Consider the following 22,727-nt stretch of genomic DNA (forward strand, 5'->3'; position numbering starts at 1 on the left):
CACAATTTATTTCTCAAGATTATTTTCTTTATTTTTGCCTGAAGAATTTTAATAATTTATGGTGATATTTTCAACAAGTACAAAATCAAAACAAGAAAAAAAGACACAGGAACAAAGTTCAAGATAGTTCTGACTTTGAATAAAAACCAGTTTAGGATGGCTGATTGCAGTAAGATGGAGTTTAAGATGTTTGATTAGAGGCGCCAAGTCAGGCAATCCAGCTCCTCAAACACAAGCTACTAGATATGTTTGTGCCTACCTTTCTGATTGAAGGCCTGAGAAGGACTTTGATGTTTCATCAACGCTTTACAGTCTAACCTATCCTATTTGTACAGAATAGCTATAGGGGATAAAAATGTTCATTAATATGAAATTGCATGATCAATATGGTTCAGTACAATCGAGGAAAGAAATGCTCTTTTAGACAACAGAAGTCCAGAATAAATTAGAGCCAAGTTGCTCAGTGTTTTGAATAAAGGATATGGAGATTCTGGAACTCTTCCGAAAGACATTTCAGCAAAGATCTAATTGAGTGGTTGAACAGACTTGTGGGACTAAATGGCTTCCTTCTGTGGTTAACACATTTCAAGCAAGCATAGGGTTATTCAAAGTAAATCATGACACCTTGCCTCCAAAAAATATGCAACAGAGCAAATAAGTTTTAAAAAAAAATCACATCATGACTGACAGATTCTTCAATGTTTGATTTGTCTTTCTAATACAGTGACATGTGCACAACAATTCTTCACAACAATGTGCACAACACACATCCACTGACTATAAGCACAGCCTGACAATCCAATCTTGGCCTTCATCCATGTCACTGCATGTTAGGCCACTAGGAGGTGAGAATGTACAACCTTGCACCTTCCTCTAATTGTCGTCTTCCTGTTAGCACCTTTTCATTAACACAACCAAAATCAGATGCCTATGGAGGTTTTATCTCTCACTGTAGAGAATAAGTCCACGAATGAAAGTAGTAAGCAGAATTAGCCTGTATATGATCTGCCCAAAAGTCACTGTATTGTCACTAACTTTTCTATTAATTCCCAGAGCCTCATCGCGGCGTTGGTGGAATGCATATTACTCCATCCAGATGTTCCAAAATCTCTCCAAGAGCCTCTTTGGAGAGTTGCTGCAATTCTTGGAGTTCCTTCTTTAATAGGATTGCTTCAGCTTCTAGCTGTGAGATCATTTCTGTTGCAGTGAGACTCACAGAGCTGATATGTTGTTGGGCAGTGGGAGGCTTACTTCTGGAAGGAGTGAGAGTAGAGTTGATTCTCAATGCCAATCTGACTTGGCCATGTCGTCTTCTCTCTTGGCTCATTCTGGCTTGTACTGCTGCCAGTTTCTGCTCCAGATTACATGTCAGGAACACTGCTTCATGCCATCCCAGGTGATCTCCCATACTTCGCTCCTGCTCTTTAATCTGCAGAAATACAGGCACATAGAGGTCAGAAGTTGCAATGCAAATCACAATACTTCACAATTAAGTGGACATGAACTCAGAGATTCCACTGCCTCAACAGTGCCTTAAGTACTGACCCTTTGACAGCAGAGTCCCAAATCCTGGGTTTTTTCTCAAGTTTCTAGAATGGATTTTGAACTACAACAATCTCATTCAGCAGAAAATATGCAAAGACTGACATCCAACTTATAGTGTTTTCAGTAATCAAGCACAAAACCATTAATAAAGTTGGGAGGTGAAATACAATAATATGCGCCCTTTCTTGATTTTGAAATCATTTCCATCTCGCTTGCTCCGACCTGTTGCATTCTGAAGATCAGGAGAACTCTGGAGAGAGACACTAGTTTCCAAGGAAAAGAATAATCATCCATTAATTACCCATGCTAACTGTGAGATAAAGAGTTGCTGACGGAAGTGGCTCAATGTGTTGAATCTTTAAGCTTCCACACTGTATTTTACAACCAGGAGACAAAGCAAAAGTTAGCCAGATGTTTTGGTGCCACACTGATCAAAGTTGACAGCCCATATTTACTGAGAAAAATGTTAGGACTCGACAAGAGACTAGGTCCCATCCTGATGCACAATGATGGATCACTTGTAGGATGCACTGATGTAGGTGATCGAAGGTATTGCTAAGATTTTAATATTTGATAGCTCTGGACATAGAGTGGGATATTATAATTCCTTACAGTGTGCACCCCTATCATGTGTAGAAAGTAGGACACAGATGCAGTAGGATTATACCAGGTGCAAAGAACCTTGGTATGAGAGAAACTCGAGATCCTAGGATTAGTTGTATGGAGCAGAGAATGTGAAGAGAATATGTAATAGAGATTATTATAAAAATGACACTTTTAATGAAATTAATAAGAAATTATTCACTCTGCTACAGTGATATGGGTCATCAATTTAAGTTGTTACAAAGGATAAGGAGAGAGGTCAGAAGTATTTCTTTACATAAAGTTGCTGGAGCATAAAATGATTCATCACAGAGAGGAGTTGAGTAAGGGGTCATTGCTCCTTTGAAATATTTGTATTAAAAAGATCTTCCCTTACTAAGATACATTAATTAATTCTGAAATTCTCCAAGAAATAACAGATAAGTGAATGAACAAGTGACCCCCTTATCCAATTCTCTCCTGATTAAAAGCAGTTTAGCCTTGTTTTCAGCACTGCAAAAGCTTGATCACTATACAGATAGCAACAGTTCAAGAAATAGGCCTACGGTTGGCTTCTCATGGATAGAGATATCTTTATCGTCAAAAAAAACATAGAATGTTCCTCACAAATCTGAATTTATGTCAAAGGATAGTTCCACAGTTGCCTGGAATGATTAGAATGTAGGACTGTACACCTGACTGGAGGTGATTTTCCAAACAAACAAACAGTGCAATGTTTCACTCAAAAATACATAAAATAGTTACCCTTTCATTCTTCACCAATCTCCGGTCCTGTATCTCTGATTGCAGCTTCAGTAGCTCAGCGTAAAGTTTGTTTGTTTTCCTGAAGGCATCAGGTTCCTTGCAATTCTCCCTCCGATTGAATGAGGGGGCAGTGACTGCAGTGAAGTTTAGATTCAGCACCTCTTGGGTATCCTGCAGCTTGGCAGACAGCACACTTTCCTGAGAAGGAACAAGACATTTAGTAATCTCATTGTGTATTGGATTGGTTCCCACCTCTCCCTTTATCTTGAAGACTAAGTTGAACAGCAACAATCCTACTGTCCCTAAAAGTCCTCTTTTAAATCTACAGCCTAATATTTACAATCCTTGTGAATACTGGAAGCATACTCCAGACATAATTTGTCATATTCTCAGCAGCAAGAGAAACACAGAATTCCTGGAGAAAGAGAAAAGGAGAAGCAAAATAAGAAACCTCATGAAACATTCCTGCTGAAGCCAGAAGTATTGGTTAGCTTGCAAGATTTTTGGGAATATTTTCTATTTCGATATGTAATTTGTAATGAGTCTCAATGTAGATTTCAGGAGGACTGAATCAGCAAAACCACGGCTGATATTCTTTTTGTAGGTTCTACATCAGTTACAGCCATAAAGTACTCAAAATAATAGCTGAAACACTGGTGATCTGTGTTTAAAGCATTAAGACAAAAGGTGAAGTCTTGTTCCTTTTTGACAGGTTACTCCTACAAACCTGTACAACTTACCAATTTAATCAGAAAAGTTGAGTTGAATTTACAACAGAGTTCCTGTGGAAGAGCCTCAGTGACTGGGAATTCTTAATCAAGAAATCTTGGGCACTATCCTCCAAATTTCTGACCATTCAGTTCAATTTAGTAAAATCAACTCTTTAATTTACAATATTGTGGGGCAAATCTGCACAAATTCATTTCAACTAGAAGTCCAACAATGCTATCTATGTCCATACATTATGAGCGTATAGTATGCAGGATTTAAATTAGGAACATTCCTGCTCATTTGCTGTGTACAGGAAAGCTCTCTTACCATCCATTGCCAATATATGGGCTCCAGCCGCTTCCACTCCAGGTATGCTTCCAATTGTATGTTCTCATGCTCCAGCAGCTGCACAAACTACAATATTGCAAATTACATTAGTAAAAGAACAGGAACAGGTCAAGTCTTGTCCTGATACCCGAAGCAGTGATTATATGTGCAGGGGACGATGGGTTGCAGAACACCTTAAATGACAGCATGATTGAATCCTCAAAGATTACCTAGACAGGCACAGTTAGTAAGAGGTCAAGGAGGGGGGGGGGGGGGGGGGGGGGGGGGGGAATGCAAATTGATCAGAGAAAGATCTGAAAGAACTGCAATCAGGACCAATTATTTGCATCCTGCTGTAAAATTCAGTCTAGCTACTGGGATTTTGTATCTTGGATCATGGCTAGTGGATTAATAGTTGAGGAAGTATTCCCCAGTGCCACAGGTGATTAAAGTTAAAAATCACACAGCACCAAATTATAGTTTAATACAGGCTCCTCCTCATGACAGGTGATTAAGGCATGGAGTTGCTGAAACACACAGCACAAGATAGGTTTAGGTTGGAACCAGAGGCTGGGCTGTTCATTGATCTTAACCAGGGAGGCCACAGAACTGTTAGAACTGGCGCAAGACTCCTTCACTAGGAATGGAAAAGTGCCCAGAAATCTCACTCTTTATCATTATCCAGCGATCCCTACTTAAGTGCCCTGGATATCAACTAGTTGAGGAGGAAATTAGATTAGAGTCCCTACAGTATGGAAAAAGGCCCTTCGGCCCAATCAGTCCACACCGACCCTCTGAAGAGTAACCCAGTCAGACCCATTAGCCTCAGCTGTGATCTTCCACACTCAAACACCTACCTGTGCTAACCTGGTTAGCATTAAATTGATGAGTAGATGAACTTACAGGTGGCTCCCATGGAATATTACACCATTCAATGGCATTTACTTCCTGTAGAACAACCATCTAAATGAGATCTAGAATGTTACTATTTAGAACCAGAGAGCAATAATGGCCATAGGTTCAATAATTGTTGAGAGCTGGAATATGAGGAGCAAGGGAAAGTCTTGTTTCAGCAAGCACTCAGCCGAAAGTAGAGACCACTGACAGTCAGCTAAGACTGAATGTTGCCCTGCGTCTGAGCCAGGAGGCCTGGATTCAACTCCCAACTGCTCCAGAGGTGTATTACAGCACCACTGAAAAGGATGATTAAAAATATCTAAAAATGTGTTAAATTAGGATCACTTGTGGTACAGCGGTAGTGTCCCTACTTCTGATCCAAGAGACCTAGGTTCAAGTCTCATAGAGGTACATTATCACATTTCTGAAGAAGCTGATTAGATAATAGCTTAATTGGGTTCAAGTTGCACAATATGTACTTTGCAAATAAAACCTTGAAAATTTAAAAGAAGTCAGCTTTAATGTGTGCAATAACAACTCTGAACAGGTTGCTAGGAATTATCTAAAAAGTGTAAAATATTGACAATTTGGTTTAGTTAACTTTGGAGATGGTTGACAAATGAATTTGTAATAAGAAAGTCACAGGATTTTGTGGTACTACCCTGCAAGAAGAGTAAGTAGTCTGAGCCACAGCTAGTTCACCTCAGTGCACTGTTGATGATCTTGAATCAGACGTGCCTCAGTTGCAGACAAATGATCAAAGCTCTGGCTGCTGCTACATCCTTTGGTGTATAAATGGATCTGAAATCCAACATCACAGATCAGAATAAGACTTAATTCAGTGGTGCTGAAAACAGAAACAAGGTTCAGCCTTTGGCAAGGGCAGTATTTCATACTATGGTCAGAAGCTTCTAGCTGTTGACAGCTAAACTGAAAGCAATATCCCTGCCCACTCTACTCTACATAGAGTTATTCCATGAAGCTCAATCATTAACATCTGAAACTACCTTTGGAAGTGTGTGAAGATCAGATGGTAGACAAAATACCCTGGAGTTGCTCACTCAAACTGGCAATGCCAAGCATCCACCTTATATTGATGAAACAATCACAACAGAGTCAAACTGGTTATGTAGCAAGGATGCCTAATAGTTACCAATTTGAATCTTCTACAGATATCTGATGTCTGGGGTGTGTTCTCATGCAGTCAAAGGAAGTACTGTAAGGGCATTATAAGAAGCTTCAGCCAGGATCATGTAGCATAATCAAATGAAAAAGAAAGGGTATGAACTCCTTCAAAAACAAGCGCATCAGAGACAGAGACAGAGAAATGCAAGGAGAAGAAATCCTAACTAGCAATTCATTTAAAGCTTAAATAATTTGCAGTATCCTGTCCCATTTGTCACAGAACTTTCTGGCATATGAGTCTTAGCAGCCATCCATGTAACATTCGGAACACCAAAACTGGGGGTATAGTGGACATGGAAGAAAGTTATATAACCAAGAAATCTTGATCAACTGGTACATATGGAATGAGCTGCCAGAGTAAGTGGTGGAGACTGGGAGAATTACAATGTTTATAAGGCATCTGGATGGGTATATGAATAGGAAGGATTTAGAGGGATAAGGGTCAAATGCTGGCAAGTGTGACTAGATTAGGTTAGGATATCTGGTTGGCATGGACGGGTTGGACCAAAGGGTCTGTTTCTGTGTTGTACATGTCTATGACTCAAATTGGATCAAATGGCTGAGGACTGGTAGATAGAGTTTAGCTTGGATAAATGCAACATATTGCATTTTGGTGAAACAAATAACAGCAGGACTTACACAATTAATTGTAGGGTCCTGGGTAGCATTGTAGAATACAGAGACCTTGCGATTCAGGTACATAACTCTTGGAATTTATATCACAGATAGGCAGGGTGATTAAGAAGGCATTTAGCCTGATTGCCTTCATTGCTTAAGCCTTTAAGTATTGGAGTCGGGATGTCAAGTTGAGTTTACAGGGTGTTGGTGAGTTCTCTTGTGGAGTACTGTGTCCAGTTCTGATTGCCTGCTACAGCAGGAAGGATATAATTAAATTGGGGAGGGTTCAGAAAAGTTTTATCAGGATGTTGCCGGTAATGGAGGGTTTGAGTTATAAAAATAGGCTGAGACTGTTTTCACTGCAGAGTAGGAAGTTGAGGGGTGACCTTATAGAGGTTTTCAAAATCATGAGGGGCATTGAGAAGGGTCTTTTCCCTAGGTGAGTTCAAAACTAGGGGCATATTTTTAAGGTGAGAGAAAAATTTAAAAACAGGCAACTTTTTTTAAAAATACAGAGTGGTTTATGTGTCGAATGAACTGCCAGAGGAAGTGGTGGACACAGGTACATTTGCAATATTTAAAAGACATTTAGATAAGTACATGGAATGGGAAAGGTTTGGAGGGATATGGGACAAATGCAAGCAAGTGGGACTAGTTTAATTTCAGAAGATGGTTGGTGTGGACTAGTTGGAATGTAGGGTCTGTTTCCATGCTGTATGACTCTGTCTCGAGATAATGAACATAGTCATCTTTGCCTTGAAGAATGAACAAACTAACTGTTACAACAAATTCTCTCTTGTAATTTTAATCCAGATTGAGGTCTGATTGTGGGAGCCTGGCCATCCTGAATAACAACCTCACAGAACACATGTTCTAAACACACATTTGGATTGAAACAACACTGATAATCCATTTTAACTTGGTTCACAGTATTAGCTAAACCACAAGCGTTGCTACCTTCAGCCTGCCTGATCTGATAAAGCACAACTTAGAGCCGACAGGTCCTGATGCTGTAAGGAACGAGAGAGATGCTACGAAAAGGAGAATGTGATGCATACCTTATAGAGAGCAGAACACCTCTCCTGCTGAGCACTGTAAAGATTTCTCCTGCGGAACCGCAACTTCCCATGTAAAGACTGCAGGTATCGCACATCCATCTCCACTGGGTGGCTGCTTTCCTGAAGGTCCGATCCCTCCATGGGCCTGAATGATAGAGTCTGTTTGCACTGAAAGCAGAAGCGCCATCACAATTACTGCTAACAAATGCAGTTCAAATGTTCTCTTGCAATTTTTTTTTAAATTCGGAGAAAGCAAATTTCTTATTGTGTGACTGCTCCATGATACAGAGATATTTTTAAACACTGGGTCTGTTTGCTCTCACCACTACAATGCTGCTCAAATAGCCAATCCAGCAATTGATATTGACATGACCACACTCTTTGCCCTGTGCTTCTGCATGTTGAAACATTACTTTACAAATGCAGATGTAAATACGATTACATTGAAAAGCAATCAAAGGAGCAATGTGGGTCCCATGGCAACCAAAAATAATGAAAAGGTCAACAAGAAGATGGTGTATATGCTGAACAATTGCTGTGTCTCACTGTTTACAGTAGGGGGAGATCAGCATACCACACATTCTAGGAAAACTAATATTGCATTAAAAAAGACAGCAGCGCACCAAATTTACATCAATAAAAATAACAGTAATGAAGAATGGCAACATTGTCTCATCAATGGTACCATCATTCGGAGACTGAGGGGTGACCTTATAAAGGTCTATAAGGTCAAGAGGAGCATGGACTGTGTAAATAGCCACGGTCTCTTACCTAGGTTGGGAGAGTCCAAAATTAAATGGCATAGCTTTAAGATGAGAGGGGAAAGACTTAAAAGGAACCTGAGGAGTAACTTTTTCATGCAGGGGATGTTGCATGTATGGAACAATTTGCCTGGGGAAGTGGTGGAGACAAGTACGATTACAACATTTAAAGGACATCTGGGTGGGTATATGAATAAGAAGATTTAGAGGTATATGTGCCAAATGCTGGCAAATGGGACTAGATCAGATTGGGATGTCTGGTTGGTGCTGACAAGTTGGATCCTGTTTCTGTGCAATGACTCTACGATTCAAAATAAGGGGAATTAAACTAGGTTTGTACTTCCCAGAATTTAGAATAGTGAGGGTGATTTTATCAAAACTTTCATGGACTCAAAGAGCCAAATATCCTCCTGCTTCCCCAAAATGACTATATTACAGAAGAAAAAGATTAGCTCGATTAAGAGAAAATACTTCTATTGTTTGGACAGTCTTGGAAGGGACCATAATCTCAGTATTAGAACCAGACCTATCAAGAGTGAAATTTGGAAATAACTCTACAATTGGTTTGGAATATTTTCATAATATGGCTATAAATTCTGGATCAGTTGTAAGTTTTATATCTGAGATTTATTGATAGATTTTTGTTTTCCAATGTTATTAAAGAATATTGCGCAAGAAGAGATATATGGTGTTAGGTCAGTGATTAGCCATGATGTCTTTAAACGTGAAACAGAGTTGAACAACTAAATTGCTTCATCCATTTAAAAAAAAAGCAAACCAATACAATATTCCATCACTCTAAAACTCTGACGAGCAATTGCAATGCAAGTAAACTATAACATCTCGACAGAAGTTGGAGAGTGCACACGAGGGAGTAAAACAGATAAAAAGAAGATAGAGAGCCACAGGCATAAAGATGAAGTGATTGAGAGACAAAGAGAGAACAGCAAATGGTTGCACATTTGCTCCCCCTCTATTGCTTTGTAATTTCCTTGAACCCCATAACCCTCAGAGATCTGCACTCCTTCAATTTTGATCTTTTGTACATCCTTGATCACAATTTCTCCACCATTGGTAACTGCTACTTTAGTTGCTCAGGTCACAAGCTCTGAAATTCCCACTCTGCATCTCCCACCGCACAAATTTTCTTTTTTCTCTTTCAAGACAAATTTTAATACTCACTTCTTTAACACAGCTTTGGGTCATCTGTTCTAATATCTCCTTTATGTGGTTTTAAATTTTGGTTTAGAATGCCACAGTGAAGCACTGAGGAACAGAGCATTAATTTTCATAGAGATAATATCTGTAATTTCTGGTCACTGTTTAAATTTATCCATTATGTAGATTCAGGTGCAAGATATATATATTTTATTTCATTTATTTTAGAGTTTGGATTTTGAACTAATTGCACGTGGGTTTTAGTCTGTGGGCATGAGGGGATTTAATAATTAATTTGTCAGTATGTATTGTCTTTTTCTTTATAAACCATTTTGAGAGAGTGTTCCTGGAATACTAATGTGAATTTGATGGCTTTGGGAGAGTTTTACAAATGAATGGAGCGATCATTTAAGAGCATTAGGTTGCTTTCAGCTAGAAGTATCAGGACTTTTTTTGAATTGGGAAAACACTCATAGCTTGGTAAACTCGATGTCTTGATTAAAGTTGGAGGTATGAAACCGTTATCTTGGAATAAGGAGTTAGTTCATAAAAGTTAGAAATTGGTTATCTCAGTGTAAAGGTTCCAGTTTAGTTTGAAGGTTCCAGATCAGAAAATATTTGGTTAGGACCCTGAAGGGATTATTTAAAGCTGAGAAAATCTAAGTTCAAATGTACAAATATTGAATGAAGCAGCCATCAGACTCTCAGGACAGAGAACTGAAAGAAACAGTCAAGTTAAACCCATGTATGTGATAGAAAAGTGAATTCTTCTGGTGTTTGGGTACAGTAAAGATTTGATGGTGGGCTAGATGGAATAATGTATTTTACTCTGTTTCAACATTTTTCAAATTGTGTTACATTTAAAGTGCTATATTCAATTTTGTTTTCTTCTTTTGTGTAATAAATGTTGGTTATGTTTTTAAAACCAGATCTAGAACATAGAATATAGAACAATACAGCACAGAACAGGCCCTTTGGCCCACGATGTTGTGCCAAATATTTGTCCTAGCTTAAGCACCTATCCATGTACCTATCCAATTGCCGCTTAAAGGTCACCAATGATTCTGACTCTGCCACTCCCACAGGCAGCGCATTCCATGCCCCCACCACTCTCTGGGTAAAGGACCTACCCTTGACATCCCCCCCATACCTTCCACCCTTCACCTTAAGTTTATGTCCCCTTGTAACACTCGGTTGTACCCAGGGAAAAAGTCTCTGACTGTCTACTCTATCTATTCCCCTGATCATCTTATAAACCTCTATCAAGTCACCCCTCATCCTTCTCCGTTCCAATGAGAAAAGGCTTAGCACTCTCAACCTATCCTCGTACGACCTATTCCAGACAACATCCTGGTAAATCTCCTCTGCAGCTTCTCCAAAGCTTCCACATCTTTCCTAAAATGAGGCGACCAGAACTGCACACAGTACTCCAAATGTGGCCTTACCAAGGTCCTATACAGCTGCAACATCACCTCACGACTCTTGAATTCAATCCTTCTGCTAATGAACGCTAATACACCATAGGCTTTCTTACAAGCTCTATCCACCTGAGTGGCAACTTTCAAAGATCCATGAAGACCCCAAGATCCCTCTGCTCCTCCACCTTACTAAGAACCCTACCGTTAACCCTGTATTCCGCATTCTTATTTATCCTTCCAAAATGGACAACCTCATGCTAGACAGGGTTGAACTCCATCTGCCACTCCTCAGCCCAGCTCTGCATCATATCTAAGTCCATTTGCAGCCGACAACAGCCCTCCTCACTATCCACAACTCCACCAATTTTCGTATCGTTTGCAAATTTACTGACCCACCCTTCGACTCCCTCTTCCAAGTCATTAATAAAAATTACGAACAGCAGAGGACCCAGAACTGATCCCTGCGGAACTCCATTTGTAACTGGGCCCCAAGCTGAATATTTACCATCTACCACCACTCTCTGACTTCGACCGGTCAGCCAGTTCTCTATCCAACTGGCCAAACTTCCCACTATCCCATGCCTCCTGACTTTCCACATAAGCCTACCACGGGGAACCTTATCAAATGCCTTACTAAAATCCGTTCACTGCTCTACCCTCACCCACATGCTTGGTCACCTCCTCAAAGAATTCAATAAGACTTGTAAGGCAAGACCTACCCCTCACAAATCCGTCCTGGCTGTCCCTAATCAAGCAGTGTCTTTCCAGATAATCATAAATCCTATCCCTCAGTACCCTTTCCATTACTTTGCCTACAACCGAAGTAAGACTAACTGGCCTGTAATTCCTGGGGTTATCCCTATTCCTTTTTTGAACAAGGGCATAACATTCGCCACTCTCCAGTCCCCTGGCACCACCCCTATTGACAGTGAAGATGAAAAGATCATTGCCAACGGTTCTGCAATTTCCTCTCTTGCTTCCCACATAATCCTAGGATATATCCCATTAGGCCCGGTTGTCTATCCTCAAGTTTTTCAAAATGCCCAACACATCTTCCTTCCTAACAATTATCTCCTCTAGCTTACCAGTCCGTTTCATACTCTCCTCTTCAACAATACGGTCCCTCTCATTTGTAAATACTGAAGAAAAGTACTCATTCAAGACCTCTCCTATCTCTTCCGACTCAATACACAGTCTCCCACTACTGTCCTTGATCGGACCTACCCTCGCTCTAGTCATTCTCATGTTTCTCACATACGCATAAAAGGCCTTGGGGTTATCCTTGATCCTACCCGCCAAAGATTTTTCATGCCCTCTCTTAGCTCTCCTAATCCCTTTCTTCAGCTCCCTCCTGGCTATCCTGTATCCCTCCAACGCTCTGTCTGAACCTTGTTTCCTCAACCTTATGTAAGCCTCCTTCTTCCTCCTTACAAGACATTCAACCTCCCTCGTTAACCAAGGTTCCCTCACATGACCATCCGTTTTCTGCCTGACAGGTACATACATATCAAGGGCACGTCGTATCTGTTCCTTGAAAAAGTTCCACATTTCAACGACATCCTTCCCTGACAACCTATGCTCCCAATTTATGCTCCTCAGATCCTGTCTTGCAGCATCGTATTTACCCTTCCCCCAATTGTAAAACCTACCCTGTTGCACGCACCTATATCTCTCCATAACCAAGGTGAAAGTCACAGAATTGTGGTCACCATCACCAAAATGCTCACCCACTAACAAGCCCATCACTTGTCCCGGTTCGTTACCAAGTACCAAATCCAATATGGCCTCCCCTTTGGTCGGACAATCTACATACTGAGTTAGAAAAGCTTCCTGGACACACTGCATAAACACCACCCCGGCCAATCCACTTGATCTAAAGGGCTTCCAATCAATATTTGGGAAGTTGAAATTGCCCATGACTACTACCCTGTGGCTTCTGCACCTTTCCAAAATCTGTTTCCCAATCTGTTTCTCCACATCTCTGCTGCTATTGCGGGGGGCCTATAGTAAACACCCAACAAGGTGACTGCTCCTTTCCAATTTCTGACTTCAGCCCATACTACCTCCAAAGGCAGATCCCCCTCGAATTGCCTTTCTGCAGCCGTTATACCATTTCTAATTAGCAACGCCACCTCCCTCCCTCTTTTTTTAACCACCACCCCAATCTTACTGAAACATCTGTAACCAGGAACCTCCAACAACCATTCCTGTCCCTCTTCTATCCATGTTTCCGTGATGGCCACAACATCATAGTCCCAAGTACCGATCCACGCCTTAAGTTCACCCACCTTATTTCTGATACTCCTTGTGTTGAAGTATACATACTTGAGCCCATCTGTGTCCGCAAGTATTCCCTGTCAGTGCTACCTTCTCCACAGCCTCCCTACATTCTTGGACATCCTGAAAAACAGCTAACCTACATGCTGGACTACAAGTCCGGATCCCATCCCCCTGCCAAATTAGTTTAAACCCCCCCCCGAAGAGTGCTAGCAAACCTACCTCCCAGGATATTGATGCCCTTCTGGTTCAGGTGCAACCCGTCCTGCTTGTACAGGTCCCATCTTCCCCAGAATGCAGTCCAATTGTCCAAATACCTGAAGCCCTCCCTCCTATACCATCCTTGCAGCCACGTGTTCAACTGCACTCTCTCCCTATTCCTTGCCTCACTGTCACATGGCACCGGCAACAACCCAGAGATGGCGACTCTGTCCGTCCTTGCTTCCAGCTTCCAGCCTAACTCTCTGAGCTACTGAATGACCTTCCTACCCCTCTTCCTACCTATGTCGTTGGTGCCAATATGCACCACGACTTCTGGCTGCACACCCTCCCCCTTAAGGATTCTGAAGTTACGGTCCGAGACATCTCGGACCCTGGCACCCGGGAGGCAACAAACCATCCGAGAGTCTCGCCCATGTCCACAGAACCGCCTGTCTGTCCCTCTAACTATAGAGTCTCCTATAACTAGCACTCTCCTCCTCTCCCCCTTTCCCTTCTGGGCCTCAGAGCCAGACCTCATGCCAGAGACCCAGTCACTGCAGCTTACCCCTGCTAGGCCATCCCCCCCAACAGTATCCAAAGCGGTATACTTATTGTTAAGGGAAATGACCACAGGGGATCCCTGTACTGCCTGCTTCCTCCCCTTCCCACCTCTAACTGTTACCCAGCTACCTCAGTTCTCTGGCGTAACCATGTCCCTGTAGCTTCTATCTATCACCCTCTCGAATAATCCTCAGTTCATCCAACTCCAGTTCCAGTTCCCTAATGCGGTCTGTGAGGAGCTGGAGCTGGCTGCACTTCCTACAGGTGAAGTCGGCAGGAGTATCGGTGGTCACCCCTACCTCAAACATCCTGCAGGAAGAACATTCCACTGCCTGCGCTGCCATAACTCTACACTTAGTCTCCAAAACAAGAACACAAGTAGCTTAACTGTTCAGCCGACTGAGTCCTTTTTGTTTGGTTAGAGGAGGAGGGAGGGTGGGAGACACTACACGTGTAGTGTCTCGGGTTCCTTCTCCACTCAAACATTTTACTTTCCCAGAAGCCTCTGTTGACGACTTCTGGATTCCCGCTCCTAGTTGAAAAAAAAACAGACTGCGAAAAGAAAAACGTGAATTTAAACTGGTCTCCGCTTACCTTCCGGCTCCCCTCTCTGTGTGCCTGCTGTAACACTGAGGTCAAAACCTCGGAGGTATGCGCTTTTAAATCAAACTTCTTACCTTCCCAGAAGCCTCTGTTGACGACTTCCGGGTTCCCACTCATAGTTGAAAAAAAACATAGACTGTGAAAAGAAAAATGTTAATTTAAACTGGTCTCCGCTTACCTTCCGGCACCCTCTCTGTGCTCCCGCTGTAGCACTGAGATCTAGTACGTAAGATGCTGCAATGTTTCAGTGAAAGACCCCTCATTAAATAAATAAAAGCCAGAAGTCAATCTGGGACTCGTCTTCCCCAATAATCATCAGTTGCGACAATGATAATTGAATTTGACAAATTCTTGTCACCTACCAGACCTTGTGGCTGTGTCTAAACATTGTCAGCTGCAGGGTGTGCTTACCATGCAGAGTGATGCTACATCTTCCACCTGCAGTCTATGCAGATTCAGCAGCTGTTCCAACAGGTGAATTCTCTGCAGTAGCCATGAGAAAGCCAAGATGAGATCTCGACTACCCAGACTGCCATCCATGGGCAGCTGGTAGAAATCCATGAATCCATAACCATAATAGCAAACTACAGCCTTCACATATTTAATCTGGTCAGCTGTGTCAGCAGAGGAAATGCAAAGAGAAACCAAGGGAGACTGTTAAAAGGCAGCTTAGTTTTAGACCTGCAAGTCTACCAATAAATGTTTTTCCTGAATTTCAAAATTACTCTGGGAAATACAAACAGGAATAAAAGAGACCATTCAGTTCAAGTTTGTTCCATTAGACAATGGATACATGAAATGTATCTTTACACTATTCACTCACCTTTGTACCAAATCCCTTGACATCCTAACCCACAAAACCTATTAATCTGTCCTGAAAGTTTCAAGTGACCACTAGCATTCAGAGTCTTTGGAACAAGTTCCAGATTTCCACAATCTTTTTATGAAGAGGTGTTTTCTAATTTTACACCTAAGCAACTTCAGTGTAATTTTAACATTTATGGTCCTTTTAGGAATTTAAAAAAGCTATCTGCCCTAGCAAATCTCAGTTAAATCATCCTCAACCATTTAAATTTTATTTAAAAGTACACAGGCCTCAGATTTAACTATTGTTCTAGGGAATCAGTTTGATGTTCTCTTCAAGACCCATAACTGGCTGTAAGTCAGCTAGATTGTCTTTGTTACTGCCGACTTTGGAATGAGCATCTGCTTTGCAAATTGGCAACCACGTTCAGTGAGGGTACCTTAAATAGGTATTTGGTAATGGGAGGCATAACGTCAGTGTTAGGTATTTCTAAGGCATTTGAAAAGTGACTGTAGCCAATATGACACTGCCATAAAAGCAGGTGCAAATTGGGAGTATAAAGTGTGCCTAAAGTTTGATGATTTTCTCTCCCACACAGAAAATTGCCACAACAAGGATCAATTTCTAGCATAGCAGGTTCAGGGTTAGGACAGCAAAAGATAACAGGTGGATCCAGTGAAATGAGCAGACTAATAGCTTTAGGCAGTTACATATTAGTAAGAAACTGCAATAGCAGCAAGGGTATCATAGCCAATAAGTACAGCTACAAATAAGGGTTCAGATATGGGAAGAAAAGCATATAAATTCTCCCAGAACTTCTGTTTATTTTCTACAGTTACGACACCTCCAGGGATGTTAAGGCTATTCTATGGCTGCAAAAAATACTTGACAATGCACATTTTTCTTTAATAATTCAGCTTCCCAAACCTGAAATAAACAACTTACAAAAAAGATACTGAAAGATCATTATCCCTAATAGCATTATTGCGAGAAAAGGAGTTGATAAGAGTACTAAACAATGAGTGTGGCATTGGAAGACTGAGTGGCATCAAATGGTGGTTTAAATTATTATTTCTGCAATAATGATATCCAAGTAACTCAAATGCAAATATTTTGCAGGTCTCCACTAATTTTAAATAAACTATACAAAAGAGGACTATTTCTTACCCAACTCTAAGACCTCAGAGGGCTTGTCCTCATTGACCAGCTTCAGGAGCCAATGCAGCAACTTCCAGAATTCAGTGGTCTTGGGAAGTCAGGGTGAGGAAGCATGAAGAAAAAAAAGCGTTAAACAGGGAACCACAGGACTTCTTTATAGGCATTATCCTGCATTGCATCCTGTGCTGCCTAGGTCCTGGGCCATCCTCCTCCAATCCCTTCCAATCATCCTGTGTATATTCTGATTGCGCTGTTCTCTTCCTCTCATAATGTTAACCTCCTTCTCTTCCATTAACTTAATTCCATCATCATCTCCACTGCACCCCCCCTCAACCCCCAAGAATCCAGTTCTTCCGTCTTACGGAAATCCCCTCTCCACGTCTTTTTCTCAACCCTGCATTATGGTGATTAGAAATCTTGGATTTTTCACCAAACATCCTGGTATTCCAAATTTCCAGATTTTCAATTCCATTTCCCTCTCCATCACAATTCCCAGGTTTCAACTGCTATCAGAGAACCCTCTCCAAAAACAAAGTAAAACTGTCTTACTGTGTGCTATATGTTGTGAACAGGAATTATAGAGTTGAGTGGTACTTCCTGGTAGCACACCACTCAACGTATGCAGAAACATTAGATTTCATTAGGTCTTTATGTATATCATGCCAGCATTCCCAGGGATGGAAGGTATGCATTTTGAGTACTTTACACTCCCATCTGGATTGTAAAGGGAACAAGTGAATCAAGTCAAACCGAGTGAAGAAGGTTAAAAATCACACAACACCAGTTATAGTCCAACAGGTTTATTTGGAAGCACTAGCTTTCAGAGCGCTGCTCCTTCATCAGGTGATTGTGGAGTATCCTTATATTCCACAATCATGTGAAGAAGAAGCTGCTCTCCGATACCTAGTGCTTTCAAATAAACCTGTTGGACTATAACCTAATGATTTTTAACTTTGTACATCCCAGTCTCACACTGGCAACTCCAAATCATGACTAGTGAAGAATGGTGACATCTATTACTATAGGCAAGTGGCCAGATGAGTTTGTGGCCTAGTAGTAATCATTATCAGCTCAATCCATCCAAACATATTTTCTGTTATTTTCCTTCTATCTGCCTCCTTCCTCAGTGAAGTTGCAGTAGGACAGTGATAGGGCTAATTGTGATTCTTTCTGTAGGAGGTCTGACGGATTTGGATTTCAGCTAGCAATAGACTAATTTACTTTGCATTCCCATATCCTTTCAAGCTTTTTCTCTTTTTTTTTGTATTTGGAGTTTATTAGAATAACTGTGCTACTCTGCAAATCTCTTTGTACCTGTGCCTAGTAATTAACTGGCTTGGCATTTCACTCCAAATGCAATTTTCTCACTCCAATAAGATGGATAGAGACTGTCCAATGCATCTTAGGTGCCCAACGTATGATTGTGGTAGTTGATAACTAGGGGCTACAAATGCCACGAAGACTTCTCTCTTCTCTCAAATTCAGCTGGTTGGCCTTCTGCACAGAGTACAGGTCTTCTCCAGGCACTCAGCCAGATACTTTGATCTGGATCCAATGGAAACAAATTAATTGCATCAAAGTTTTTTTCTGAGAAACCATCAGCAAATATTACCTACCACATAAGCAGGCATGAGTTTATTAGTTTTTTTAAACAAATAAAGTATTAATAGACTAATATATAAATGATAGGTGGATATCATCAGATGATGCATGTTGCTTTTGTTGGTTTTAGTGATACTTTTGAGATGAAGAGAATATCTCTCAATGAAAGATATTTGTCACAGATGACGATTGCTCCCTGAACGAGATTTATTCCAGGAGGGAATTTTTTTCTCTGGATAACAACTGAAGACTGACACGGTATCTAATAACAAGCTGCATCAGAAGATGTAGCAAAACAGGGCCCCAATGGTAACTACCAATTAACGCTGAAGAACGTAACAGCAGTTAATTTGTGGCATCTTCTACCAATCTTTACTTTAAAAATCTGCAAACAAAACCTCAAGTATTTGAAGAACATTCCTCATTTAAAATCCAGTTTGCATTAGAAAATGACAATGGTTAGAACCAAGCAGAAGTGGGTACTGCACAAACTGGAGATCAGAGTCAAGATTAGAGTGGTGCTGGAAAAGCACAGCATGTCAGGCAGCATCCGAGGAGCAGGAAAATCGACTTTCAGACAAAGGCCCTTCATCAGGAATGAGGGTGGGAAACTCAGGGGTGGAGAGATAAATGGGAGGAGGGGTGGGGCTGGGGACCTCTGGTCCTCACTTTCCATCCCACTAACCTTCGCATAAATCACATCATCCATCAACATTTCTGCCACCTCCAAATGGACCCCACCACCAGGGATATATTTCTCTCCCTACCCCTATCCACTTTCCGCAAAAACCGTTCCCTTCACGACTACGTGGTCAAGTCCACACCCAACTACCCACCCTCCCCTGCCACCACAGGAATTGCAAAACTTGTGCCTACACCTCACCTCCCCCTCACCTACATCCAAAGTTTCACTGCACTTCCACACATCATTTATTGTATGTGCTGCTCCTGATGCAGTCTCCTCTCCATTGGGGAGACCGGACGCCTTCTTGCAGAGCGCTTCAAAGAACATCTCCGGGACACCCGCACCAATCAACCCCAACACCCCGTGGCCGAACATTTCAATGCCCCCTTCCACTCTGCCGAGGACATGTAGGTCCTGGGCCTCCTCCACCGCCACTCCCTCACCACCCAAAACCTGGCGGGAGAACACCTCATCTTGCACCACAGGACCTTTTAACCCCATGGCATTAAAGTCGACTTCACCAGTTTCCTCATTTCCCCTCACCCTACCTTACCCCAGTTCCAACCTTCCAGCTCAGCATTGTCCTCCTGACCTGTCCATCTTCCTTCCCACCTATCCGCTCCACTCTCTCTCCGACCGATCACCTTTACCCCCACCTCCATCTACCTATTGCACTCTCAGCTACCTTATCCCCAACCCACCCCCCCTCCCATTCATCTCTTCAACCCAGAGGCTCCCAGCCTCGTTCCTGATGAAGGGCTTTTGCCTGAAACGGTGATTTTTCTGCTCCTCGGATGCTGCCTGGCTTGCTGTGCTTTTTCACACCACTCTAATCTTGACTATAATTAAACCCACTGTGCAAAGGAAAATAAGGCGTTGAAATGGAAATCTGTCTTTACTGTTGAAACTACAATGTAGTGCGGAATATACAATAAAGAATTCTGATGAGGATCTTCCGACAAAGATTGGGTTGTTCTCTTTTTTGAGAAAAGGCATTTTTCAAAAAAAAAAGTGATACATAACTGCTGTAGCCAGCTTTGGTTGAACCTGGAGACAATCAAATAATTTCATACATTCCATTAGCCCACTCCTGGATATCTTCCATAGGCTGTCCATGATTTGGAGAAGCTGGTGTTGGACTGGCATGGACAAAGTTAAAAATCAACTAGGAGAAAGTGAGGACTGCAGATGCTGGAGATCAGAGTCAAGAGTGTGGTGCTGGAAAAACCACAGCCGGTCAGCAGCACTTAAGGTGCAGGAGAATCCATATTTCAGGGATGAGCCCTTGATCAAGAATGAGGCTTGTGGACCAAGGGAGCTGAGAAATATGTGAGAGGTGGGATGGTGGTGGAGGGAGGTAGCTGAGAGTGCCATAGGTAGGTGAAAGTCAGGGGTGAAGGTGATAGCTCAGAGTTATGACGGTGGAGAGGATAGTTGGGAAGGAAGATGGACAGATAGGACAGGTCAAGAGGGCAGTACCAAGTTGGAAGGTTAGATCTGGGATAAGGTTGGGGGGGGGAATGAGGAAACTGGTGAAATCCACATTGATCCCATGTGGTTGGGGGGTCATAGAGTCAAAGAGTCATAAAGATGTACAACATGGAAACAGACCCTTCGGTCCATCCTGTCCATGGCGACCAGATATCCCAACCCAATCTAGTCCCACCTATCAGCACCCGGCCCATATCCCTCCAAACCCTTCCTATTCCTATACCCATCCAAATGCCTCTTAAATGTTGCAATTGTACCAGCCTCCACCACATCCTCTAGCAGCTCATTCCATACACATATCACCCTCTGCGTGAAAAAGTTGCCCCTTAGGTCTCTTTTATATATTTCCCCTCTCATCCTAAACCTATGCCCTCTAGTTCTGGAATCCCCGACCCCAGGGAAAAGACTTTGTCTATTTATTCTATCCGTGCCCCTCATAATTTTGTAAACCTCTATAAGATCACCCCTCAGCCTCCTATGCTCCAGGGAAAACAGCCCCAGCCTGTTCAGCCTCTCCCTGTAGCTCAAATCCTCCAATCCTGGTAACATCCTTGTAAATCTTTTCCGAATCCTTTCAAGTTTCATAACATCTTCCCGATATGAAGGAGACCAGAATTGCACGCAATATTCCAACAGTGGCCTAACCGATGTCCTGTACAGCTGCAACTGACCTCCCAACTCCTGTACTCAATACTCTGACCAATAAAGGAAAGCCTATCAAATGCCTTCTTCACGATCCTATCTACGTGCGACTCCACTTTCATGGAGCTATGAACCTGCAGTCCAAGGTCTCTTTGTTCAGTAACATCCCCTAGGACCTTACCATTAAGTGTATAAGTCCTGCTAAGATTTGCTTTTCCAAAATGCAGCACCTCGCATTTATCTGAATTAAACTCCAAATGCCACTTCTCTGCCCACTGGTCCAGATCCTGTTGTAATCTGAAGTAACCCTCTTCACCATTCACTACACCTCCAATTTTGGTGTCATCTGCAAACTTACAAACTGTACCTCTTACACTCACATCCAAATCATTTATGTAAATGACAAAAAATTGGGCGGCACGGTGGCACAGTGGTTAGCACTGCTGCCTCACAGCGCCTGTAGACCCGGGTTCAATTCCCGACTCAGGTGACTGACTGTGTGGAGTTTGCACGTTCTCCCCGTGTCTGCGTGGGTTTCCTCCGGGTGCTCCGGTTTCCTCCCACAGTCACAAAGATGTGTGGGTCAGGTGCATTGGCCATGCTAAATTGCCCGTAGTGTTAGGTAAGGGGTAAATGTAGGGGTATGGGTGGGTTGCGCTTCAGCGGGTCGGTGTGGACTTGTTGGGCCGAAGGGCCTGTTTCCACACTGTAAGTCTAATCTAATCTAAAAAAAAAGTAGAGGGCCCAGCACCGATCCTTGTGGCACTCCACTGGTCACAGGCCTCCAGTCTGAAAAACAACCCTCAATCACCACCTTTGAGCCAATTCTGTATCCAAATGGCTAGTTCTCCCTGTATTCCATGAGATCTAACCTGCTAGGGTCCGAAGGCAGAAGATAAGTTCTTCCTCCAGGCAGCGTGGGGGGTGGTTAAGTATTTGGCGATGGAGGAGACCCTAATGTTTCGAAAGTTAACACTTCCAAATAAACCTGCTGGATTATAACCTGTTGTGTGATTTTTCACATTAGCAGTCCAATATGTCCATCATTATGTCGACACCCACCCCCGCCAGATTCACACTCTCATTGGTCTCGCGTACGGGCAACCAATGCAAATCGATCCCACCCTTCCTCTCCGAAATCTCTCACCACTTCATTTCGGTTGAACTTGGCCTTACGAAACATTTCCGGACTGATATTGACAGCAATAGCCGCCCCGTCCCTTCCCCGTATCCCGACGAGCACTTTACACAGAGCAGCTATCGCCTCCTTAATTTTCATTGCTGAAAGCGCGCGCGCTCCCCTCCCCCGCGCCCCAGACAGCCGTTAAACTGACACGCTCGAGATGAAGACACTTCCGCACTTTGGTCCTCCCACTGTAGCGCCCCCACCGGAGGAGCCACTTCGTCACAACTTTTATCACCCAACTCTTGCCCCGTTCAACTTGTATGCAGTATGGCAGATATTGAACAAAGTGTTGATGGAGATGTTACTAAAGTCCGGGATGGTTGTTTTGTTGCGGCTTTCTGACGTGGCTCAGGCTGCTGGAAGAACACAACAGGTGCTTTCTTGACGATAAAATATAACAATTAACGTAGGGAAAGGTTCCATTGCATTACATTGACACTCATCAAACAAAAAGTGCACGCTGAGCCAGCGAGGTTGGGTGGTCAGAAATA

At 42.4% G+C, this 22,727-nt stretch overlaps 1 protein-coding gene across 1 annotated transcript; it reads right to left on the reverse strand.

Moving 5' to 3' along the window:
* Positions 1-27: 27 nt before the first annotated feature.
* tedc1 (tubulin epsilon and delta complex 1) lies at positions 28-22,398 on the reverse strand. Its single transcript, XM_060840233.1, has 8 exons — positions 22,198-22,398; positions 16,640-16,718; positions 15,079-15,281; positions 7,689-7,856; positions 5,530-5,628; positions 3,931-4,017; positions 2,893-3,090; positions 28-1,429 (listed from the first exon to the last, which is right to left on the reverse strand). Exons 1-8 carry the CDS (start codon positions 22,327-22,329, stop codon positions 1,058-1,060), a joined length of 1,338 nt encoding a protein of 445 aa, XP_060696216.1. The 5' UTR covers positions 22,330-22,398; the 3' UTR covers positions 28-1,057.
* Positions 22,399-22,727: the final 329 nt, after the last annotated feature.

The sequence above is a fragment of the Hemiscyllium ocellatum genome, chromosome 20, assembly GCF_020745735.1.
Source record: "Hemiscyllium ocellatum isolate sHemOce1 chromosome 20, sHemOce1.pat.X.cur, whole genome shotgun sequence".
In the NCBI taxonomy this organism is placed as follows: Eukaryota; Metazoa; Chordata; class Chondrichthyes; order Orectolobiformes; family Hemiscylliidae; genus Hemiscyllium; species Hemiscyllium ocellatum.

Bases quoted from the DNA above. Each gene is read 5' to 3' on its own strand.
- tedc1 (XM_060840233.1), bottom strand. From the start codon at position 22,329: ATGAAAATTAAGGAGGCGATAGCTGCTCTGTGTAAAGTGCTCGTCGGG. The intron at 5,629-7,688 runs GTATGCATCACA...GTTGGATTTCAG, and splicing joins GGTGTTCTGCTCTCTATAAG to ATCCATTTATACACCAAAGG. The intron at 3,091-3,930 runs GTAAGAGAGCTT...GTTCCTTCTCAG, and splicing joins CCATATATTGGCAATGGATG to GAAAGTGTGCTGTCTGCCAA.